The 25,141-nt window shown below is 41.2% G+C and overlaps 1 protein-coding gene across 3 annotated transcripts in view; it reads left to right on the forward strand.

Annotated features, from left to right (window-relative positions):
* The window catches only part of col27a1b (collagen, type XXVII, alpha 1b), a 69,807-nt gene that overhangs the window by 11,935 nt on the left and 32,731 nt on the right, over positions 1 to 25,141 (forward strand). For all 3 annotated transcript variants that reach the window (XM_044026742.1, XM_044026743.1, XM_044026744.1), the window contains 9 exons: positions 1,418 to 1,471; positions 6,679 to 6,732; positions 10,043 to 10,096; positions 10,185 to 10,238; positions 18,626 to 18,670; positions 20,962 to 21,015; positions 22,283 to 22,327; positions 23,557 to 23,610; positions 24,965 to 25,009. In XM_044026742.1, the coding sequence (XP_043882677.1) occupies positions 1,418 to 1,471; positions 6,679 to 6,732; positions 10,043 to 10,096; positions 10,185 to 10,238; positions 18,626 to 18,670; positions 20,962 to 21,015; positions 22,283 to 22,327; positions 23,557 to 23,610; positions 24,965 to 25,009 (459 nt within the window). The remainder of the gene's footprint in view (positions 1 to 1,417; positions 1,472 to 6,678; positions 6,733 to 10,042; positions 10,097 to 10,184; positions 10,239 to 18,625; positions 18,671 to 20,961; positions 21,016 to 22,282; positions 22,328 to 23,556; positions 23,611 to 24,964; positions 25,010 to 25,141) is intronic.

Consider the following 25,141-nt stretch of genomic DNA (forward strand, 5'->3'; position numbering starts at 1 on the left):
GAAAGAGTGTTTACATTCTCTCTGGTATGTGAAGGCCACCATAGTTCCCTGATGAGGAAAGGGAGCGGTGAGTGGAGGAGTCTCCTGTCTGACCATTAGATAGAACTCACACCAGACCTTTACAGCTATGTGGACTTTCTCGGTTGGAATGTCAGAATGCTTTTTGGGAATTGTAAATGAATTATTGTTTCTTTTAAAGAACAGTTTCGTAAAAACAAAAAAGGGTGTAGTTCAACGGTTTTGTCACATTTTGATATTAATTTATTGCACAGATATTTGATTGCTCGATGATGTGCAGATATCACCATAGCTGCAACAACGTGAGTTGTTTCTGAATAACATCATGCTCACCAGCGCTGCAATAGAGCCTAATGGTTACTAAGTGGTTTCCTAAAGAGATGGAGGAGTCACTACATGTGTCTTGAGTGAGAGAATCTCAACACGTACGTCATTGTTTAGACCATTGTTTTTAACATTTCGAGTGGCAGCAGTGTGTCTCATCTACTTAGTCTGCTGGAAATATAACACATAAGTACAAACTCCAGCTCACACAGAGGACGTTGGTTGAGCAGGCAGCTCCTTTAATGTGTCTGGAGACGCATCTGTGAACACAGCAACATAAGAGTGGGGTCAGTGTAATGCACAAGGCATCTTGGGTACATCAGCAATTGGACTTAAAACTTGTACTGCTTTTATAAAACACTTTGGCTCAGCCCGTCTTGTTTTTTTTATTGTGCTGTATAAATAAACATGACTTGACTAAACCACTTGTGATTGGATCACCCAAGACGCATGTGAATGATGTGAACAAACCTTAAGGTTGCTGAAATCTCTTTGTAATCGCTTTTCAAATTGCTGTCTGGCTGAGGGAGTAAAATATTGATCCTGACCAAGTCAGACCAAAGTGCTCTATACATCTGACATTATTACAGAAGCCAGCTGGACTGCCTCAAGCTGTTTTCAGGCCAATGTTACACTTCCTCTGTTAAATTTATTACAATCCTAACATCTCAAGCAAACATAAGTTCCCCAGTTTGACCCCCTCATTATATTTGACCTTTTGCTGGAGTTTTGCTAATGCATGTATGAAATTGCTTAATAGCCTTAATGTGACTGTGCCAGTGTCAAAGTCCCTGCCAGCACAATGAGTCAGACTTATAGTCATGGTTTTGCACAAAAGTAATGTTGGCTACAGAAACAAGGGGCTGATCAAGCCTCTAACAAGAATGTCATCTCACTGATTGAGTGCAAGTGTCAGCCAACTTTATCACGAAAACCTATGTAGTTACTCATTAAACATCACATTTCATTCTAAATACTTTTCCAATAAAGACTGTTCAAGACTTCTATTCCCTGATTTGTGTATTTACAGACTTGCTTTACACGGTCCCTAACATCTTTTATCTTTTCCTTTAAGGGCCTTCAAGGACTTCCAGGGTTGCCTGGAAAGCCAGGGAAGAGAGGCCCACGGGTGAGTGTCTCCCAACCTGTGACAACTTTCCACTTCCCTTTCTATACTTCCCCTTTTTTAGATTGATATTTTCTTCATACCCTTTCAGAATCTTCCACATGTACCACACCTTATCTTAATGATGCCATATCTCATTCTATAGTACGATAACACCACTGGGATTGCACTGACACGGAAGACCTTTAAGCATTTTGATGAAGTACTCAGTGACTTTCTTTGGATTGCAGACGTTAGTTTTCTTTGGCTCTGGATGTGATCAAGCTGCGCTCCTTCACTGCCAAAGTCCATTTGTAAAGTTGGAGACCAAACAACCATATGCTGTAAAACCTATGGGTTGCCAATTTAAAATGAATTGAACACATACGGGAGGTATTTGATGGACCTGAAAAAAGATAAGGCAGCTTGAGCAATCATTTAAACGGTGCCTACATGTAAAACAAAGGATTTGTTTTCATCTGCCATTAGTTATGGACTATGTTAAACTCTGTGATGGCTTCTACTGTAATGAAAGTGTATTAAACTCAGTTCTCTGGTGTCATTCCTGGTGGAACCAAAGAGTGAGTGCATATGTTATCTTAAGCTCGTGTTTTCAGGGAAAACACTGCGAGATGATTTGTCCCCAGTAACAGCTTGTTTTGTAATGTATTTTTAAGGACCCTATCACTGATGATTGTATATTCATTTTTAATTGCCCTTCCTTCTCCGTGATATGAAAATGAATGACCAAAACCTTGGACTTCAGTAAAAACAAAGGTGTAATATTTAATAGTTTTTTTTTATTTCATTTAATTTAATGCAACACTGTGCAACTTTTGCTGGATCTGGTTCTGTTGTAGCAAACACAATGAAAGCACATGTTTGATGACTTTTAGAGGCTCATTTATGCTTAATGATGCCCAACTCAACAGTAATGTGACCATTTTGTCACATTCTGATGACGACGGAGACAGCAGAGGACATTCAACAATCTCCTCTGCTGTCTCCGTGTTCGGACCGCAGCAAACACGGAGACATCAGAGGAGGTTGTGACTAATTTTGTCACTATTATCACAATCTCCTCCACGGTCTCCACATTTGTTGTTATTAGAGACCTCGTCACTCTGTGCTGCCCACAAGAACGCATGGAAGCATGTGGTCATTGAGCAGTGATGGTTACTTGGACGTGGGATCCCTATTCGTACGTGAACGTGAAGATGCTGGGCCTGATAGTGGCAGTTTGAGCCACTGCCTTTCATAGAGTTATACACCTGTCACAGTGTTTCTCCCTGGTCACGAAACTTAGTGCAAGGACAGAGGTTCAGGTGCAGACAGTTATTCCTGAATAACTCATCGAAATGATGTTGAACCTGTTAAAACAAGTTGCAAATTGGTGCTTTGAGGCAATAAAAAAGAGCGATGGGAATATTGGTTTCTCTTTCGCAGAGCGGAGAATTCGTACTACCAAGGACTGTGTGTGTGTGTGTGTGTACTACCTGACACAGCCCTGTGGTCGGGCTCAGAGGGGTGGGCTGTGGGAACACAATCTCTTTAAACAAGAAAGAAGGGAAGCTTTGTCCCCGTCTTATTAAAGGCATTTGAGACCCTTTCTGGAGCTCGGCAGCTCTGTCCAGTCGTGCACTAACCTCTGTAGAGTTCATTCATCAGAGAGCTCTGTAGGCCATTTTAGAGTGAAAAAAAAAACACTGTGGTTGTGGCTTTCACTGATTGTTTTCTTTTTTTTTCTTAATATGGTTTGTGTGATTACAGGATCAGCACAAAACTCTCAAACAGATTCTGATCTTGGAAAAGTTGGCCAGAGCGTGTGTGCTGATGGGTGTGCACACCAAACCAAATTGAAATCTTGATTTACAGAGTTTAAGACCGAAGCAACCTTTCGATTTATTCCCGTCCATACTGCTCCTCCGATGATTTGCTTTGAGCAGCTCTACGATTCGGGATGGCCTCACCTCATTTCTTATTCTACTTACGAGGCAGATACAGAGTAAGTCCCTGGGAGACACAACATGACACAGACAGCAGTGTGGTCTCTCTGCGAGAAGCACTCTCATGCTACACACAATCTACAGCCGCGGAAATGAGACAGTGCACAAAGGGCTTTTCCTCCGTGACAGCAAGGTGTCATGTCTGACTGAGCAGACTTACTGCAGCAGCTACACACGAGAGCGTCCACGCTCCGAGATGCCGCCATAAGAACAGTTGAGTTGACCCAGCCCTGAGGGGGAGGCTTGGGAGTGGATCAAAGAGGGCTTTGTGCACAGAAGACAGACCTACCAGCACACACTATATGTGAAAACCTTTGCATTACTGGAGGTTTGACAGTGAGTGACAAGGCAGACTATGGAGACTTAACTCTGTGGGTGCCACTGCACGACTAATGTGGAAAACTGAGCTGATTAATGTGTGTTGAACATTTTGAGATTCTTCTGAAATGGACTACATGTGTATGCATGAATGAGCATTCTCTTCGAGGCTTCATTAGGCCATTGCTCGTTGCTCAGACATTTTCCTCTATTAACCTAAGCTAATGGGTAGCATATTTAGGGAGTTGAATTTCGCAGTGGGTTCACCCAAGATGCTAGTTGGTTCGCTATTGATTTGGTCCCGTTAATTAACAGAGAATCTATGCATATTGTTTAATCTCTCTATTCTCTTTATGTATCACTGTATGAATTTTTTTGAAACCAATACAGTTAGTCACAAGTTTGATGTTCTCCCTGTCTGTGTGGGTTTTCTCCAGAGACTCCAACTTTCTACCACAATCCAAACATATTTGCAGACTGGGGTTGGGCTAATTTGAGACTCTAAAGTTGGGCTGTAGATGTGTGAGTGTGAGTATGAATGGTTGTTTTTCCTCTATATGTTTGCCATGTGATAGGCTGGTGACTTGTTCAGGGTGAACTCTGCCCCGCACTCATTGTGAGCTGAAGCTGAGGCTGAACTTGCCTCGCAACCCTCAAAGGATCAGGACTATAGATGGAAGGATGAATGCATGGTGAAAAAGATAAAAAAAAACATTTCAGAAGGTATCAGTTTACTTTAGGTCTATCTACCATATTTATCTTGTTTTGCACAAAGAAAGTAATGAAACTCATGTTTATAGCTGCAGCAATAGTCATTTGTTTTCAATAGGAATATTAATTAAAGAAACAAGACTACTACCGCTACTATTTTATCTGGCATACATGCCAACACGGTTAGAGGTCTTGATGCTCACTTTGATCTTTTTTTAATTGTTTTTTTTTTTTCAATATATTTAATTGAAAACTCATGATTTTTGTGCTTGAAAATCATAAAGGAGTGGTTCCTCCTTTATTCCCACTGTGAACAGTTGTTGCAGTAACTTTATTTAGAATTATTATTATTATTATTTATTTAAACTTAATAACTTAATAACTTATAACTCAGTGAACACAGGACTCAAAGTGACAGAAGTAAGCTCAGCAAAATCAAGAGTAATCCTGAAGAGGTTAAACATAGTTGCTACCCTGGCATGTTTGTTATAGTGACAGCACAATGGCTGGTTGAAACCTCATATAAAAGCAGTTTTGTAAATAAAGTTTAAAAAAATAAAGACAATTTTAACATGAGTATCATATTAAATAATCATTAGGCTAAAGCGCCAGTATTTCCACCCGTTCAGTCCAGAGAGGGTGTCAGCAGATCCGTTGCTGGTTAATGGCCTATAAATACGGTAGCACGGTAGTTGACTCTGGCTTGTTCCTTAAGTCATTGACTCACATCATAAACCAGGTCACAGCTTTGACCTACAGGTGTGTGTATGTGCTGGTCCGGGTTTGCATTAGTGCTCCTGTGTATGTTGGGGGAGAATCTAAATGCTTGCTTGTTTTTTTCAACTATTAATCAAAGAGGTTATTCCACCAAAGAGGTTGTTCCACCTCTCACCCACACGTGTAGATAGATAGACAAAGTGACTCATTCTTCCATTATCCTCATCTCTGGTGGGAGAGCAGCCACCCACCTTGTCATCAGCACCTTCGTATAGTGAGAGTGCAGTTTGTAATATTCTGCTCTGACCTCGCTATTTCTCTCGGTCTCCTCTTGCCCATGCTTGCTATGTGGAGATAATGACTTCCATACGTTTTAATATCCAGCTAGTGAAAGAGCGAACGTTCCAAATAGAGGAGGAGGAGGAGGAGGAGGAGGAGGAGGGGGAGGAAATCTGTAGATGAGCTTCTGTTAAGTGTCTCCATATGTCTAACAGCAAGCGCCAGTGAGGGGAGAGGCCTGGCCAGTGCGATGGTACGGGAGGTGGACCTGGGCTGTTTGACTCCTCGCTAACGTCTGATAATGGAGCTCAGATACATAACAGAGACAGAGACCGGCTGGATCACCCAACTGTATTCATGCACCTCCTGGCCCCCCTCCCCCCGTCTGTTTGAGTCCGAGTAACCCTACCCTTCACTTTCACCTTCAGCTTGGAGGAAAATGTCTCTCTTCACATCCCCATGGAAAGTCTGGACAACTCAACGAGGGAGCTGATGATACGGTGGCTCGCTCTCCAAACCCTCAGAACATGTAACAAAGCTTTTAGTTTCGCTGGAGAAGATTTTTCATTGCTCAGCGTTTCAGCTCAGCTCCACACACAAATGTGCAGTTAAATGGAAGACTCCTTGGTTGGATGCCTCAGGAAGTTGTGGCTTTATTTTTCCAAACAATCCCTCTCTGCAGCTTGTTTTAATTTATCGTCCTTTCAAACCAGAGAAAAGAGAAATTGTATATCATCATTCTCTGCTCCTGTACGTCCTACCCACCTGGCTAAAACCTTTGGCACGAAAAAAGCCTCAAGAATCCCATCCAAGCTCATTATGCATAGTATAACAAGGAACTGTGTTTGTGACACAAAGCTCTCGGGAGATATGTTGTGATGGAGTGGAGTGGCCTTAACTCTGTGGGACCCCTGAAAACAGTGGAAAAGTCTGGGGAGGAGGAAAATCACATCCATATGTCAGAACTTGGACAGTCAGGCAGACAAACAGACACAGCGTGTCTCACAGAGCGCCTACACATACACAAACAGAGAGAGACCTCGGGCACTGCTGACCTGTTCCACAACACAGGTGGTGGACAGGGGAAAAGTATGTGCATGCACCTCATATACCACACATACTCTTGCTCTCTTTGCTTCTGAAATGGGCCGATGAATGTTAAATGACTCACCTTCGCTCTGATTATGTCTCTCATTCTAGGGTCCCCCTGGTCCTCATGGAAACCCTGGTCCACCAGGACCTCCTGGAGTGAAGGTACATCATTGATGAAAAAAAAATGACGTCATCTTAAATATTTTTAGCACGGCCTGAGATTGGTTACATTGTCCCATCGTGGGCCAGCTCTCCCCCAAGGCTGGGAGGTGCAGACGTCAAGTTCTCTGTCAGATGACTTGATTTATGTAATGCTGGATGGTTAACATGGAATTACTGATCCATGAATAACAACAAAACAATCCTGCCCTCTCCTGCCTTCAGTGGATTCTGTAAAAAAAAGTGACCCCACTTTACTGGAACCTGCTAAAATGATTTGACTACATAATAATTACTTTATCTAACACAAAATTAGAAGATTCTCATTTCAAATCCTGGTTCAATTGATATTCTGTGAAGGGTTGGCATGTTTTTCTAGTGCCTGCGCGCGTTCTCTTCTGATACTCCATCGTCCTCCAACAGTCGTATGAAATGCAGAATGTGTATTAGTTTTATTGGAGATTTTAAAAAAAAAAGACCACTGGTGTTAATGTGAGTGTGAAAGGTTGTTTGTCTCTGTAGAAAGATAAATTATGCCATGTCTCTAAATTCAACCTCTCAATAATGCAAGTAGGGCTAGAAAAGTTCACATTTTATAAATACAAAACAATGAAATAATTGGCAGCTCTTTGAAATTGTACACTTTAAGAGCAGATATTCCTTGTGGATTTTCCTCTATTTATAATGTTGTTTATGATTCTAGCTTGTGAATATCCGGGGTCATATCCTCTTAACATCAAAGTTCATCTCCTCTCCCCTCAGCCATTTGTGTCAGTTCAGGGAAAGAACAGAAGTTTTACGACTTTCTACCTCACTAATTTGCAAGTACTTGACATCAGTGTGTGTTCCAGATGGTTTGAGCTGTCAGCAGAGAGCGTCGTTTAGCATAATATGTCAGTCTGATATCACAAAGGAGTCAGCACTGGTATTTCAATCCAGTTACCTAGTCCATTGAAATGCAAGGAATTACAGCCTTTTCCTACATCTTTAAGTTAAAACAAACAAACAATAACAAAAACATAATTGATACCAGGCTTTGGCCTGCTTAAGCCAAACCCATAACTCTATATCATACATATGTGTTAGCTGGAGCCGAACCAAACCTGCCTGGCTCAATTTGACTCATTTGCACACAAACCTCAAACCGCACACAGTCTGGTCTGGCACAGTTTTCAGTTTTAAGAGAAATAAACCATTTGGATGAAAACATTCTCTGTGAAAGCTAAATTTTGTTTTGAACATACGACTCTTTCTGGATGGAATGATGATGAATGCAGGCACGATGAAGATCAAGCACCTATACCATTAGAGTAAACATGTTAAGTTCATAAAGGCATGAGATGCACATACAGAATACATAGAATCATTAGAAAGATACAAGTGCTTGTTGAGGCCTTGAGCTTTCACAGGAAATGATCCGATTTAGAACTGAACTGAAATTCTTAAAATAATCTAGCTTGGGGTGAAAAGCTTTAGAGAGTGGAAAGACCCAGTGTTCATGTAGACTATATTGCTCTTGGCTGGAGCAGCACTCCCACAGATTGTCTCATGCCAAGTTGTAGCCGACACTGACATGCAGGTTTTAATGGGCCGAATACTAACTTACTTTGACCAGTAACTCTCCTCACACATGAATGAACGTCTCGTGTGAAGGTTTGGGGAATATATTCCCCCACACTTCTTTTTAAATGTGTTAGCCACAGGATCAAACCTACTGTGGCATCACCTACTGGTTTATGGACTGCCATTTTGAAGTGTTGAGTTGAATATTTTGAGACCCAAGAGTAACCATATTTGGAACAGTGGGATCTGCAACCTGGTGTATCCTTGCACCAGTGCATGACAGTGCAAGTCATGTTTTTTCCTCTAAGTGGGAGCATAATACACAAAAAGGACCTAAAACTAGTGACTGCGACCATAAACTCATGAAAATGTAGTACCACCTCTCTCAAAGTAACACCATTATCATCAACGTTAAAATACAGTGGTGTTAATAGGCCGAACAAAGTCCGCTACAGGCTTCCCGATAAGATCATTTACTGTCAACAATCCTCAGCTCCACTCCAATCACATACCCTGGTACAGTATTTCAGATTTCCCACCAGTACCACCAGAGGAAACTTGTGTTCCACTGGTGGTACACGTACCACAGTTTGAGGATCACGGCTATAGAATAAAGGCCTTTGCACGTCAGCAGCAATGTGACTGAAAAGCAGAGGAGCGCTTGTGTGGTTTAAGGTCTGTCAGACAGTTTGAGGATTTGTTTGATTGATTTATTTGTCACAACAACCTGCTGTTGTCACTGCATTTACTCCAGGAAGTATTTTGAGATAACTGTTAGAAACATCACTCAGCGAAATTCTATCGTTTACATTAATTCAATACAGTTTTGGTTATTATAATGAACCCTTTAACACCTTGCTTATTTTAACCATAAAAGGGCCAGAAAATGTACTTTGAGTAAGTGCTTTAGCCCATTTTTCCAGAATAACTTTCAATATCAGATAATTACGGTAATGCAAAGTGCGCTTGTGCAAATGTGTCGTCTGCGTTACGCTTGGTGTTAAAGGGTTAACATGCAGATAAATCACATCTCGTCTGCAATGGCCTTTATGCAACCCTCGCTGTTGCCCCCTGATGGCCATTTAACAGAATATAGGTTTCAGGCACTCCTACATTGGCTTATTTTTCCCCCGACTCTGAGATTACATTCACTTTTTATCCGGTCAATAATCACACAAAGTGAGTCACAATTCAAGATTTATTTCCACACAATAATTACAGTTAATCGAATGAAATTTTGTCCAACTAACACAGTGCTGCAGATGCTTCCTCTATTTGTTATTTCAAGGTTTTTCAAGTGGAAAGTGCTGACACAAAAAGTTATCTGTTTCTCCATGGACCTCTGACAATATAATAGTGGAGATTACTGGTTAGCGCTCTCACCAGCACAACTGGACATCCAGTGCCGACCCAGAATGCACTGACAGGATTCCCGCAGCCCGAAAAGGGAGAAGAATGTGCACACTCACTCCCCAGCGCTTCTCTCTGGATTGGTGTAAACCAAGTATCAGGAGGGCATAAATAGACTGTGCGTTTGTGTAAATACAACAGCTACACTTACCAATAAGGAGGCTCAAGATCATCCTTCTGTATTAGTGTAAATGCTAAATGCACGCTTCGCCGTGCCATGCCAGTGGAAGGCTGCCGTGGTGCAGAATACATGCAGACACAGGAATATGTTGTGCTATTTGCAGGAAAAGTAACTTCAAATGTATTTAAAAGAAAATCTTCTCTTCTTTTTATCTTCTAGGGACAAAAGGGAGATCCTGGACTGTCCCCTGGCCAAGCCCCAAAAGGACTAAAAGTATGCAAAGTAGCATATGTTCTTCTTTAAAACTTCTTTGCAGACACTGATCATGTAAATATACTGGTGTGATGTTTTTTCAATTTAGGGAGAGCCTGGTGTCGCGGGCCCCCCTGGAGTGCCTGGCCAACATGGACGAAAGGTGGGAGTAACAAATCTGTCCAGACTGTGAAAGATTATTAATGTTTCTGTCCTCAAAGTCTTTTTCAGACATAAATCAGAGGCCAAATGAATGTGAATGACTGAATGAGTGGAGTTGTGTTTATGGTGAGTGAGTAAATCAAACGTACACTCTTAACTTTGAGAGGTTTAAGCTCGCTTTGAGCTGCATATGCGGTCAGAAGTCTGTGAAATTGCAATGTTTGGATTTTGGAGCCAAACACGGATGTTTGAGCGCTTGTTTGGAAAGAAGCCGAAACATAATGCAGGCATCAAGCAGCACACCTGTGATCTGGTTTTCCCCTGGGATGAAATACACAAGGTTCAAATAGCTGGGCCGTTGCCTCATGAGTAGCACAGGCCTCAAGATGAAGGAAGCAGAGGAACAGAAGTTTACTGGGTGAAGCACGGGTTAGAAATGCTTCCTCCAGCTCCATGTTATGTCATCCCCTCTCTCCCTAAAAAGTGGGACAAGTTGTGAAAGTGGGTTAGTTTCCTTATACTGTGCTAAGGATTATTTGATCGCTTTACATGTTGCTGTGCTGGGTTTCCTGACAGAGACTGATGGTTTGCAGCAGAGTGTTTTTTTCTGTGGCCTTGTGCATTTTATCCTTGGCCTTTCCCAAACTCTGCTATCCTGCTTACACTAATTACACATCTCCAATGGATCAGTGCCTGTTGGATTTCCTACTATGCAGAGTGGACAGATAACGTAGCATCTGTCTGTAGCTGGCTCACTGTTCTGCTTTGACTGTCCCGTATGTTTTTGCACTATTCTTTCCATATGTGATAATTGTCTAGTTTTAGTAAGGCCCTATCGCTATTCCTCAGATCATTTTTGTCTTCTTCGGTTTCAAAAAGGAGTGCCTTTTGAGCAGCTTCCCCAAAACGCCCCCAAAATGTGCATACATCAAACTTTATTCTGCTTGACTTCCCCCCCCTCTAGGGTTCACAGCAGATTATTCAGATATCTGATTTGGCAGAGATTTTTCCATGCCCTTCTTGACACAACCCTCCCGTTTTTCAGGGCTCTGTACCCGCAGCAGGAGTACACTGGATGTGCCCTCCACCCCGGCTGGGGTCAATTTAGAGTTCAATTAACAATTAGCAATGGGATTGGGTATTGGGTAACTTTCTCAGGGGTACCCCAGCCCCTGACCTGGCAGGGATTCGAACTGACAATCCTCCGATTACAAGCCCTTCCGCTTGTGCGTGGGCTGCCCCTCTTCTTCTGCTGTGTATAATACTTGAAATATTTTTCCCATTGGCAATGAATGGAGACCGCACGATCTGCTTTGCACAGATTAAAGGCAGATTCATTCCCTGTAGTCACAGAATAAATGACATATTCTTTCCTAAATTAGCCATTGTGCACATCTGCTTTTGCCACCAACCAGCGTGCACCCCCCGGCACGTGTGGGAGTGCAAGGGCCCATTCAACACTGCTTTTATATTTTTTTAGTGACAGCAAATCCCCTGGAAAGACAAAGAGAACAAAACAATACAGTAATATTAGTATGTCTCTCAATATGACACCTCCCAAAGAGCAGGAGAGTCTGTGTAAACAGCTGTAAATTATCCAGATCTTTCCCTGCTCTCCTCTCACATGAGATAACTCAGATATTACCTGGACATTTGATGTTGTAGGTGTCAGGAGAAGTCCTGGAAAATGTCTGAAACTACTTCTGCTGACATACATGTTTTCACATTCACTCCCTCAAGACAGTTTTGGGAAAATATTCGCAATTTCCTCCACAGTGCTATCACTAAAAGCAGCGTCTGACTCCCTGACCCTGTCTCTGGCACTCAGGCCAAACCTATTAGTTCTCAATTTACAATAGATCTTAACAAACGGCCGCAAATATGTCATTTAATTTGAGAAAAAAAAAAGTTTAGGAATTTTCTTGACATCATCTCGCAAGTCCAAAAGGGTAAATAGTTTTTGTTTTCGTTCTGGTAAGCAATATGGCAGTCGGAAATGATTCAAAATGCTCTGGAACAGCAGCCATGTACATTGTGATGATGTTATGCTGCAGTATGTGGCATAGCTGAATGTCTTCCCTTTCTATCTGCAATGCCTTGCTAAAGCATTTCACACACTCCTCCTACCATCAAGGGATGGGAGTCTGACCCGAAGACCCAGTGTCAGTGATGAATAACTGCAAGTGTCTCCCATTATTCATGTCGTGTAGCAAGGGGTTTGGAATAATGTGGATAGTTTTGGGCCAACAATGGCTCTCGATGACACAGATGTCGAGACAGTGTTATATTTTTCTCTTCTTTGTAGTATATTAACCACTGTTGGGTTAGTGTTAGGTGAAGCCCAAACCCTGCTCAAAATAGAGCCAGTAGACTGGAAGAGATGTTTCACAGCATGTTTGTAGTTGTACTGATAAAATCAACAGCACAGTTCTGGTGGAAGGTTTTCTAATGGCCCGTAGCAATGGCTGAGTCCAACAAAATCAGGTCTCAAAAATGAATATGAGCAACAGCATGCAGTCAGTTCCAAAGGAAAGTCAGTTCATTTTTTTTCCCAGAGATTTATCTTGTTAGCAAGGGTAAAATCTTGAAAACAGGTCTTGAATCATAGGGGAACAGAAAAACTAATAAACCCAAGTACATGAAATTAACCTATGATTGCCAGCTTTACATGGAAAGGAAACCACATTGTTTCTCACTAATTTAGATAATATCTGCGGTGATAGCTGACCATGAACGAGGCTTGCCTGCCTGTTAGTTTTGGCAGATTTACTAAGATCTGGTGAGAACAGCAAATTAATCTGATGTATTGTTTTCTCTCTATGTCAGTGGCACGTGTGCAAACACAAGAGCCGAGTTAAGTCGTGGAAGGAGGAGCGTTTGCTCTCTGGTTTTGTGTCACTCTCAAATTACAAGTCAAACCACTGTAACACCACAAGAGCTGTCAATGAGAGACAGACGTCAAAACCCTGACTAGTAGACTAGACTAAGGCCGGGGCCACACCGAAGCATGTCTCTGTCACAGAACATCTGGTTTCCCATTTAGGCATCCACGTTAACAAGTGACACGAGCCTCTTAGGTGCATCTCAGACACAATATTCTTCTTGTTTTCACCTATTTTCCTCAGTTTACGGTCAAATTGACAGTGAGAATTACAGTTTGCTGTGGTTTTAATGTACATCACAAAGGCAACAGTGGCTGTACCCTTTTTAAAAAAAACATTTCAGCATCCTGAATCTATTATTTCTTTTCAAATAAGGCCTCCGTACGTTTAAACTGAATGAATCCTCAAAAAAAAAAAAGTTTAGTTACAAGTGAAATCAAGGTCAAAAAACATTTAGTTGAATCCAGAGATGTATTTAAGAGTAGACCAGCAATGGCAGCCATGCAGCAGAAATCCCCCCTCATGTGGACGACATGAAATCAGCTGTCACTCACTGCACATGCATGCAGTGTGGCCCACTGTGTTGTTTTAGTCAACTCTGCTTATAAAAACCTTTGCACTTCACATAGAATGTGTTACTCAAGAAGACCACACTCAATGTGGGAGGAGAGAATCATCAGTTTTGTGTAAGTGACTAATGTTTCATCGACCGATCTCATAAGCCATTGTGTTATTTCATCAGTGCAGTGAACACGGTGTCAGCAGATCTCACTTCAAGACAACAGCGTCGTCAACTTAGTGATGTGACCTTGGGAAGTGGAATGTATTTGTATAGCACATTTAAAGTGCTTAAGGACTATGGATGGAGGGGCTATTGGTCACATGAAGGGGCAGCTGTGGAACAGTGGTGGAGGCAGTTGCCTACAAACCTAAAGCTAAAGGGTTTGAGCTTTGTCTCCCGATGTGTCCCTGGCAGCATGAGAATGAGTGTTAATAATAGGTGATAGAAACGTGCTACAAAAAACTAATTTGCTGTATGAATGTGTGCAAAAGCTTTAGGGTGAAACAGTCATCAAGACTAGAGAAAAAGCTTTCTAAAACACAGAGCATTTTTGTTGGTATATATTAAAGTTATACTGGAACAAATTAGACGGTGGACCGCTGCAGTCAAGGTAATTAATGGGAAACCCTGGAGGAACTTAATTAATATGTTCTTGCGATAGACTTTAATTTCCTTGCGCATCACGGGCCATTTTCATTACGAAGTAAATCAAAATGAGGAAGAAAGACACAGTTGAGTTACCTGTCACTGTGTTGCAACAAAGAAAACAAACTCAGACAGAAAGAATGAAAAACCTCAGACAGACCAACTTTTGAATAATACACAACGTCTGCAGACTTGCACTGTGGTGGAGAGAAGGAGGATTAAAAAACGGCCTTAGTGCAGCCAAGGTCACACTAAGGTTCAGATTTTGATGTCAGAAGATTGGACAAAACAACATGTGAAGCTCATTGTACAGTAGATGCACACACCCCTGTCTTCATTTGGGATAAAAAGGTATGATTGTGCAATAATGTCTCAACACCATTTCCAGTGAACTGTTATGCAACGGGACAGTGTCGACTCTGAAAAACCATCTGGTGTGTTTAAGGTTCCTCCATTCAGTGAAATTGTGGGGAGGATTCCTTTTTTTAAAAAAAAAGAAAAAAAAGGGGGAGACCTCTACTTGCTTGGTGAGTCATGGAACATGGAGTCATGGGAAAAGCTTCATCCTCCTGATTTATTGTAATTGTGGAACTTTGCTGGGTGTGGACATGTACTCTGGCAGATGTGAAGTGATTGCAACACATCACCTGTTCTTTTTTTCCTGCTTTCTGTGACGAGGCTCGCGTCGGATTCTCGTCCCCGTGATCGGTCCCCGCGCTCACGAATGTCCGCGCGAAGACATGCTGACAATGAAACAAATTATTAAAATACTGTTTGTATCCAGCTAATAAAGTCAAGGCAGCCAGCTTGGATCTGTTGAAACTCACCAGACACCTTATTGCTTGCAGCTGTGTTCAGCTGTGCTTAACTCTCTGTCTTTTTTTGATCACACTGTGGGATGAGAAGCCAAAAGTCCTTACAGCGCACTTTTGTATTCAAATTACAGTGAAATTCCATCGTGTGCCACAGTTCGAGGTTTGTGAAGTTCAAGGTTTTCTCTCTTGTCATAACCAGTGAAGCCTCGACGTGCTGCAGCTTTACGGAGCCTGAGTTTGCTGAGTTTTCTGCTCCGTCGCTGGTCCCGCTGCCAGAGACAGCCATTGCCCTCACTGTGGGAAATGTGTACAGATATGATGAGGAGGTTGCCTGGGAGTCAGTCAGCTGTCTGAACTGTAAATTGAGACGGGGATTCATACGTCCATGTGTGTGTGCACAGTGGAGAGACGAGTGTGCCTTTTATGCAGCCAGCTCTGATCATGCCACACTGGAATAACTCTCCACATTTTTATTAGCTGTGTGGCCCTCAAGATTTTCCCTTCCTGCTCCTCAGCTGTGTACAATAACATTCTCGTACCTTTATTTGCTGAGTCTGGTTTGTCCAAGAAAGACTTACAGGCTTGCCAGTTGGGAATACGTTTTTGTGATATAATGAAAACAAAAATCTATGGAAAGAACAACTTATTTTTTGGCTCCCAAACCAAGTGTGTTACTCACTCTGTAGGGGCAACGCCACTGCTGCCACATTTTGGCTTTTGGGTCCAGAGCAGGTCTGGTGTGAGTTACGCTAATTAAAATTGTTTAGCTCTTCTTAGAGCAGGGAGAACTAATGTAGAATGTGATTCTTTGCCATTTCCGTGTCTAATAACGGATTAGCAGACGTGTGAAAACTGTTCCAAGCCCATACACGATCAGCCACTCTTCAGGGAAACGGCCTTCTGCTCCCTTTTTATTCAAATGTATTTATTTATTTTTAACTGTACTCTGCAGGAGTAGCCATGCTGCAAGGCTCTTCACATTCTTCTATACTCAAAGATCCATTTTTCTGATTCGAAGCACAGTGTTGCCATTCTGCAGATCAACAGAAGAGTCCTGAGCTTGATAGAGTTACAGTGGACAATAGACTGATTCTGAATATAAGAAATAATTACCTTTTAGGGTGTGGTTTATTATTTCTGTGAGACTTATTGGACTCAGAAACAAACACTGATATCAATCCAACTCACGGGTGTGCGGAATTATTGCGATACTTTCTATTCTATGGAAATGTTCCAATAATTAATGATTAATAAAGAGTTATGATGATGACACTGGACTGGTATCCACATGGGATGTCAGTCTGCCAGCACGATTTTACTCAAGTGTTCGATGTTACTAAAGAAAACATCATGTCAGATGCCATTACAACAAAATGGGTGTTAAATAATTGACATGACGCACATTTCCTATAGAATATTCTCATTTAAAGAACACGACTTAGGTTTAAATATTTTACAGACAGAAAGCTAAATGCAGAATATACGTGTGCACATGATATTTTAATCTGTTTGTCTTACTTTAAAGGTCACTAAATTAGAGGAGTGTGCTACAGGTTTAGTGTTAAGATCACCAGTTTAATCGAATGTGCATATTATCATTCTTGCTAAAGAGTTACATTGATACTGTAAGGATCATTTTACAGTTAATATTTGCTGTTTGATGTATTACCTATTAGTATGCTGTTAGTAGTCTATATGTTGGTCTTTATGCAAGTTAGAGTTGTGTCTCTGTGTGTCCAGTCTCGTGCTAAGCTAAGTTCATGGTTTCCTGGCTGCTGCTCTCACTCTAGAAGTTCTCGTCTGTTGTTGTTGCCGACCTGCTGAAGTGGGCCAATACGGAGTTGGGCAAGTTTTGCCAGTTTTGGTTAGAATTTGAAGACATATTTAGAAGAATAGATATTTCATTTGGTTTTGGACTGATTGAGGTCTATTTCGGACACTTTTAGATACAAGCCAGTGTACTTGGCCTAATTCTGGGCTATCATTTATCCTGGTGTGGCATGGGCCTGGCAGCTGTACTTATGGGCTGGGTTATTTCTTCTGGTATCCTGCTGGATTTAAGCCATTCTGGGGCTACACCAAACACTTTGCATTCTGCAGTTGTGTTTCAGAGATTTTAACACCGGGCCAATAATAAAAGATGATTAATTATCATTTCATTCTCTTTCCTCATGTCTTACACTGGACTTAAGAACAATCCCCACAAGACATAAGATCAGTTTCTTCCCCGTTCAACACAAAATGAACACTCACGTATATATGTATGTATGTGAGTGTATATCAGCATGTGTTACATGAAGCCCACGATGCTACAGTATTTATTCTCTACTGCAGTCATTTACTTACCTGCTGCTTACGTATGTGTCAGTTTGTTAACTTGTTAACTTCAGTCACTTGTCCATTTATTGCCATGTCGTCTTTGTCTGTTTTAAGTGTAATTACCCGGTGAGTCAATAAAAGTCTAATTCCTTATATGTGCACTCATACTTGGCCAGTAAGTTCGGATTCCGATTTCACAGGCTTGCATGTATTTGAAAATTGGACCCTGGTTTGTGTCACCAAATGTGTCGCTGGTGGAGGATTTTCATTTTAATCCTCATGCATAAACTCCAGTGGGAGGCCTGACAGAACGTGCTCCTTCACTGCGACTTGCCGCCAGCACAGCTGGGGGCTAATGACTTCACACTTGAAGGGATAGACATGTTCGTCCCTCAGAGATGACTTTACATGACCATCTACTGCTGGCCTTCAGTGTTAAAAGATGAATACATTTTGACGTGCTCATTTGAGCGCGTGGGGCATGAAGGTGACAGTGTGTTAACCTTTGGGGTTTCACTCACTGTGTAATTGTTTTACGACGCAAAGTGATTCGGAGTAGTTTTGCCTTTGTGGTTGCGGCACAGCTGTGATGCAACATAAAGAAATACTGCATTAAGCATGTTTGGAAATCATTAGGTTAACAATTCTGCACTGCGCCTCTCGCAGACATCAAGTTTTCATGGCTTTGAGTTCTTTTATTGTTTTTTCTTTTCTTTTACAGAAGTCTTAGCCGAAATAAATTCAGTTCATTACATTAACTGTGCTGTTCATGAAGGTGTTGAACAACAAAATGAGATAAAGTCTCACAAAGAATGACCTCTGACAAAATCTCAATGTGCAATTATTACATTATTAGTACTGGAGTCTGATGGATATTGATGGTCTATTTTGGTCCATATATTAAGCCAATTGTCTTTTTTTCCTCCATCTGATCAAATATATATCTGTAACTAAATAAACTAAAAGATAACTTAGTCACCATTAATTGAACAATGGTTTCCTGTCTCTCTAACATACATTTTAAATATTTTAATATGGCTTATTAATAAATAATAAATGTTGATGACTATCAGCCCAATCAATTTATCAGTCTCTTCCTTTTGGGTACTACATTGTCTTATTATTGGACACGCTAATGTCTAACACATCTTTTCTTTACCAACAGGGACAAAAAGGTCATCCTGGCTCTTGTGGTCTCCCAGGTGAAACTGTGAGTACTTTATTTCTCTGTAATTGTGGATTCAATTTGCTATTTATCATATATGTTCCTGTTAAGATAACACTGAAATAGACAGAATGTCTTACATTTTATTTTCAATAGTCTACCACTGTGCTGATGTCACACTCCTTTGGGGCATGCAATAATGAATGCATCAGTAATACAGCGTAACAATGATGGCACAATTTTAGAATGACTCTGTTTCTGGAATTACATTCGCCCTCATTCATTTTTTTTATACTTAAAAAGGGAGTTTTAAGCACAGGCTGACCAGTAACGAGATGAAGCATGACCCTGAAAACTTTTGATTCAGAGTTGAAACCGTTTCGTCAACAGAATATGTGCTAAAGCTAAAATACAGTGTATGCCATTATTTTTAAAGTGAGGGAACTACAAGTTCTATACACCTTTTTGGATGATCTCTTTCTACCAACTTCCAGCTGGCCTTTACTTTCAGATACACACACTGTTAAACTCCATTGCAGGTTTCCCATGGAACCCCCGCCCTATAGGTCACTGAGTTATGGGGGAAATTCCTGAAAGTGCCCGAGGTGGGAATATGAATTTTAACATAAGGATTAAATGCAACTGAAGAGGATTTTCTCTAAAGCAATGAGTAATAGGATCCCTTCGGTTTCTCTGGCACAAACCCCTCCCCTTGTCTCTTTTAGGTATTACATGCTGTCTAAATCCACTGTATGCTGTTGGTGTGTTGGACAGCTGCAGTGTGTGTTAGGCCAATTTATATTTACTCACTGAATAGAAGCATGTTTGTCCGATTAGGAAATGGCACGTAATCCATTAACACAGAGACGGTGGTATGTTAAAAAAGATGGCTGATGAGTGAGAGGGGGTTACAGATAGGGAGTAGACACATCAGTCATTTGGGAGTCTTTGGCAGGAAAACTAAGCAAGGGATTTTTTGGCAGTGTTGCAAGTGGGCTAGAAGGTTTGGACACCATAGGTCATTCCTTCTTCTCTCCCTCCTTCCTGATTCAAATCTTGTGTGCGCCTCTTTCTGTGAGAAGAATGTGCTGTGTCACAAAGAAAAAAGAAAACTTACACTCTTCACACACTCTTTACTTTGGGAAATACCCCTAAAGGAATCATTATTCAACATTTAGATCGGTTGATTTCTACTTAAAAACATGAACCCATGACACATTTTGCAACAGTGGCAAGAAAAGACTCCCTTAATATACAAGTATTCATGTTTACATAGACTAGCAGAAGCCTATTCTGCTTTTTGCAGGTACTTGCCATGTTTATCAATCCATTACCGCCACCAACAGTTGATCGGTGGAATTGTGTAGCTTTGCATGGACTAAAGTTGAGAAATTGTCTCCTGCAGTCAGCGCATACCATGTGAGCATTTCTGTCAGGTACATAAACTAAACGTGGCACCTTTAACTAAGTCCTAAGAAGGTTCAAAGTTCAAATCCTGCTTCAAAAGTGGTTCTTCCCGTGTTTTTGTGGGTTTTCTCTGGGTACTCCAGCTTCCTTCCACAGTAGAAAGGCATGCAGACATGACCCTCAAAGAATAAGCAGTATAGAGGACAGAGGGATAATGGATGAAGTGCAGAGATGTTCCTCAGTGTGATCAATCATGTCCAAAAATTGAACTTGCTTTAGATTATGTTGGTGTACCCAGTTAAGTATACATAGTTCTGCTTCTACAACTCCTCTGGGGTCATTTACAAGAGTTCACATAGTGTGTGTATAATAACACAGTCAACAAATGATATTTCTAGTCTTTCAGGAAACTATAAAAATGCAGTGTATCCTAAGTTTGGTTGGTTTTATATACATTCTCTCTGCATGCCTTCGCTAATCCTGTGTAGACATGTAGACGCAAACATTCCTCTTGACATAAGACTAAACAATATTTAGTCTTATGTCAATGAAGAGGTGACTCATGAGTGTTACTGTGCATTAATGAGGACAAACATATTGAGGCAGTGGTTGAAGCATTTTGTGGCTTGACCACAATGTAATGGCACCTAAGGTTGGATTAATGGCGATGGTTAGTGACGTTGTGGCACTTCTTTTTCTCCAAAACACCAAAAGCTAAGATGCTTGCTTTTGCGTTACCGTCTTTCTTACATTGATATTAGTGCTAATCCAACAGAAACCATGTGTAGATAAAAGAAGCATTTATCCTGAAGAACACTACTTCCTTCCTTCCTTCCATCCATCCTTCAGTCTTCCACTCTTCCTTTTCCCATCATCTAGTCTCTTGCCCCCCTCTAGTGCTGAGTTCTGCTTTGTCTTTCTCTCCACAGGGTGAATGGGGAGATGATGGAAGCCCTGGGGCCAAAGGCTATCCTGGCAGGCAGGTGCAGTAAATCTAGTGTTGCAGTGCTGGTTGAACAGAGCTACACAGACACACACACACACACACACACACACACACAGAAAAGAGAGAGTGAGAGGGCAGTAGAGAGAGAGAAATAAAACAATAATACAATATCATCTATATTGTGAATTCAGCTTTTTGAGAATAAAGGATTGATTTTGACATTTTAATAAATCTAATTTCAGATAGTAATTTTTGCTTTGTGTCAGACTGATGAATGAAATGGGAATCACGGTGGAAACACTGAATCCTTTTGTGTTTTCTGTAGCTCGAAAATCACATTTAAAGATATTGGATGCTCGCAGAAAAAAAAAGAAGAAAAAAAAGAAGTCAGCCTTGGGCATCTCAGCGTCAGCCTGGAAAAACCTAATTTTGGAAATCCAAATCAAAAGTTTGCTGCAACTGAATGAAAGTGGGGGGTGGGGAAGGGCCCTGACAGATGGACAACATCTTTGAACTGCTGACACACCTGTGGTGGAATCTAAGCGATGGATGCCTCCGGTCTAGTGAAGAAATAAAGTGTCTAAAGGTTTCCATAGTAATCACTACCCTGAAGAAAGAAAAGGTAATAAAAGTGTGACTAACGCCACAGCTCCTCGGGTACAGATAGGCTTCCTGTGCCCTTCCACGCTGTGAGCACCATTCCATGACCCACTTAACTCTTAAGAAGTCAAAGCTGTGGCGCATTCAGACTTTCTCTGCGTTTACATTTAAAAAAAAAACAGCTGGGCAGCAGCTCAGTCACTTAAATACTTATGATAATATAGAGTTCAGGCATGGGTCTTGGCGTTTTGCCTCTATGCTTTAGCTTACTTACTGTGTCAGAGCTCCGATCCCTATAGACACTTGGTGGTGTGTGATGGATTAGGTTTTAGCAACCCCTACCATCTGTATGCAGTGAATCATTGAGACTGGAGGTATATGTCAAGACACTGTTCTGTGCTGAGGGGGAGTTCTCCTGTGCTGAGAGTTGACTTTATATTTGCAAGGGGGATATTTTTCCTGCTCCACTGGATTTGTTGGCAGTGTCTCAGAGAAATTAATGTGATGCTGCTGAAGGTTTAACTCTGCAAATGTCAGCCCAAGATACTCATTTGAACATTTTAAAAGCCATAATGTGTGTCATCAAGTCGAGGGAGTGTTTAATGTGTTTTGTTTCCACAATTAGGAACTGAAAGAGCCTTAGAACGGAGCTTCTGCTACTCTCTGTAACCACAGAAATGTGTTTTGTCGTCTCTTTCTCGTAGGGTTTTCCTGGGCTTGTTGGAATAATGGGGCCAAAAGGAGTCAGGGTGAGTAGATTGTGGATACTGTTTCAGTTGTTTAGCTTCAAGAGAAAGTATGTTTTGTTCTGTGGTCATAAAGTATTATTATAATATCTCACATTCTAAAGCTAGATTCCAACACAAAGCCATTGTTAGCCACATTCACCTTGACCCAATGCTGAACCACCAATGACATGGTCTGATCTAAGGTGGATTTGCCTGCTGCTACAGTATCTCCTAGCACTAGAACCGCAGCTGAATGTTTTTTTTTAATCTCCTTTCAAAGCATTTGTCTCCAGACCACAGTGAATCCTGGTATAGATTGGAGCGGGAAGGATCTACCTATTGCATCCTTTATAGCTCGGGGGTAAAAAGAATGACACATTTGTCACATTACGACAGAGCAGTTGTGTTGCCGTGACGCAGCTGGCCTTCGCGTGCAGCCTCTGAAGTAGGCCCGGTGAACTGAGACACAGTTGAAGTCGTCAGAGAGACTTTCTCTGTTTACACATTTCATGTTTGTGTCATGAAATATGACAAACACACACACACACACACACGCACACTAAAGGCCGCAGTGGGAAGATGCATAATTGCTCTTCTGTTGAACTCTAACGGTTTAAAATAAACTGTGAAGTGCATGCTCAGTGAATTACCTAAACCGCCAGTGCCATAAATGCCACTCGCCTGTTGACTCCGTGATGATAGTGACAGATGGTTTTGTTAATGTATATTTAATGTACTCTAGGGTTAGTTACCTTCTTGGAATTGTTTCCATGCCTGCTGCTCTCGCTAATGTTCGGCAAACGTCATAAAAATATATTGCTCTGCGCCGAAGTGCGACCATAATGCATTGAGACGTTTGCTTCTCACATAGTATAATGTCACTGTAATTCCACTGCCCCTTTTCTTTCCGTTGAGCAGGTATGGCAGAGAGATCTTCAGAGATCCCTGATGTGAGGGTATGTGCCCTTGGACTACATCGTGGAAGCCAGCACCATGCAGTCCATGGGCATATACACTTGCCTCAAGGCTTGGCTCTTCTCGACCACTCACCACTGTAGCAAAAAGCCTGCAGCACTGTAATCAGATCAAAGTATCAACGCTTTTCATACACTGTTACACATATGTTGACATCTAACAGTTCCACTGTCCGTCTCTCTTATCTCTGCTCAGTCTCTCTCTGTTTTCTTCTGCTCTTCCATCCAGCTTTGCCTCATGTGTTCATCCGTTCTATCTTTTATTCATCTCTTCAGGGTCACATTGGCGTCCCTGGGCTTTTTGGCCTCCCTGGTCCTAATGGTGAGAGAGTGAGTATTAGCGGCTTCCAGAGTAAATGCCTACTGGCTTGGATTATATTATATATCCATGGGCCAAAAGTGATGAAATAGAAATAGACTGCATTTTTTTGCAAAAGTCCAGGCACACTTCACCAAGTCACTTTTCTAAGTAATAAACACTGCAGGCTGCCTTTAGCAGATTAAATGTGGCGGAACAGATTAGCGACACCACCATTTTTCTATTGTCTTGAATGAAGTCATGATGTTGGATGTGGGATGACATTTACCATGAACACCAATGGAAGTGGCACTTGATCTCTTGGAAATCATTTTCCCAAAGACTTTGTTTAATTATTGTACCAATCCTCAGTCTCATGAGTTGATCCAACTTATACTGTAACAATAATTGTTACAGTGCAATTTTCTATAATAGTAATATAAACTAGTTGCCCTTCCATGTGTTTTTTTTATTTTGATTTGTACAGCTGTCAGTTCAGAAAGTTGTCTGAAGAGTTTAAAATCACACTATTCAGGGATAGTCCTGTAATGTCATAGGAAGATATACAGAGCAAAGAAAGAAAGCATAATTCAACCTTAACCAATTCAAAACCCATACAAATCAGTACTTTAGTCTTTATCATTGTGAGGGATGTTTCCACAGAAAATGTGGTTATTGCATATGTATACTGTAAGTGAAGCTTTGGTTTCATACTTTTAAATTAATAACAATTCCATGTGATAGGGAATGAAACAGGAATATTTCCGGAACACACACAGCCAAATTCTGTACAAATCAGAGCCTGGCACCAGGGCTGTGAACCCCTGACCCACATGTGGGTTGAAGGAGATTCTCTTTTGGTCACCTGAAAAAATATGGAGAATTTTTCGAACCTTTTAATGAAGATGTAACATGCTTAAAGTGACGATTCAATGATCTGCTTAACAGTTCAAAAATTAAATCAGGTGTAAATTAGTCTCTACATTGTGCACACATTTGCTCTTGAATTTTATTTTGTGAGGCGGGTTACGACGGTTTGTCATCTTTAAAATCGCTACCTTAGAGGAGAGGACTTGTGTGTTTCTCAGTGCCATTAATAACATCAATGTCTGCTTGAAACATGTATGCTTCAAAGCTAACACGCTAAGGTTTCTTATTGAATAATGTATGCAAAAGTAAAGTAACAGTCAGCTCAACAAACACGACAGTCGAGGCTGACTAAATACACCTTCTCTAATCAAACTGAATGTGAAAGCTCTATAGATGTGTATTATTTCCATTTTTGACCCATATGTGGTAATTCTGTGACAATATGTAAGGGCCATTATCGCTTTCAATGGCTGCATTTTTCTCTCTGTCTCTCTGTTTTCTCTCCTGTTTTTTTAGGGTATTCCTGGCATTCATGGGCAGAAGGGCAAGATGGGTAGGCCGGTAAAGTTTTCTCTCAACATACTTCTCAGACAACATTTTAAATGCAGCCTTAACAAAAGTAAGGATGTTCTGTATTGATCTATGGATGCTTAATGTCGCACACAGCTACTTTAAAGTGAATTAAATGACCGT

Source organism: Solea senegalensis, linkage group LG5, assembly GCF_019176455.1.
Source record: "Solea senegalensis isolate Sse05_10M linkage group LG5, IFAPA_SoseM_1, whole genome shotgun sequence".
NCBI lineage: Eukaryota > Metazoa > Chordata > Actinopteri > Pleuronectiformes > Soleidae > Solea > Solea senegalensis.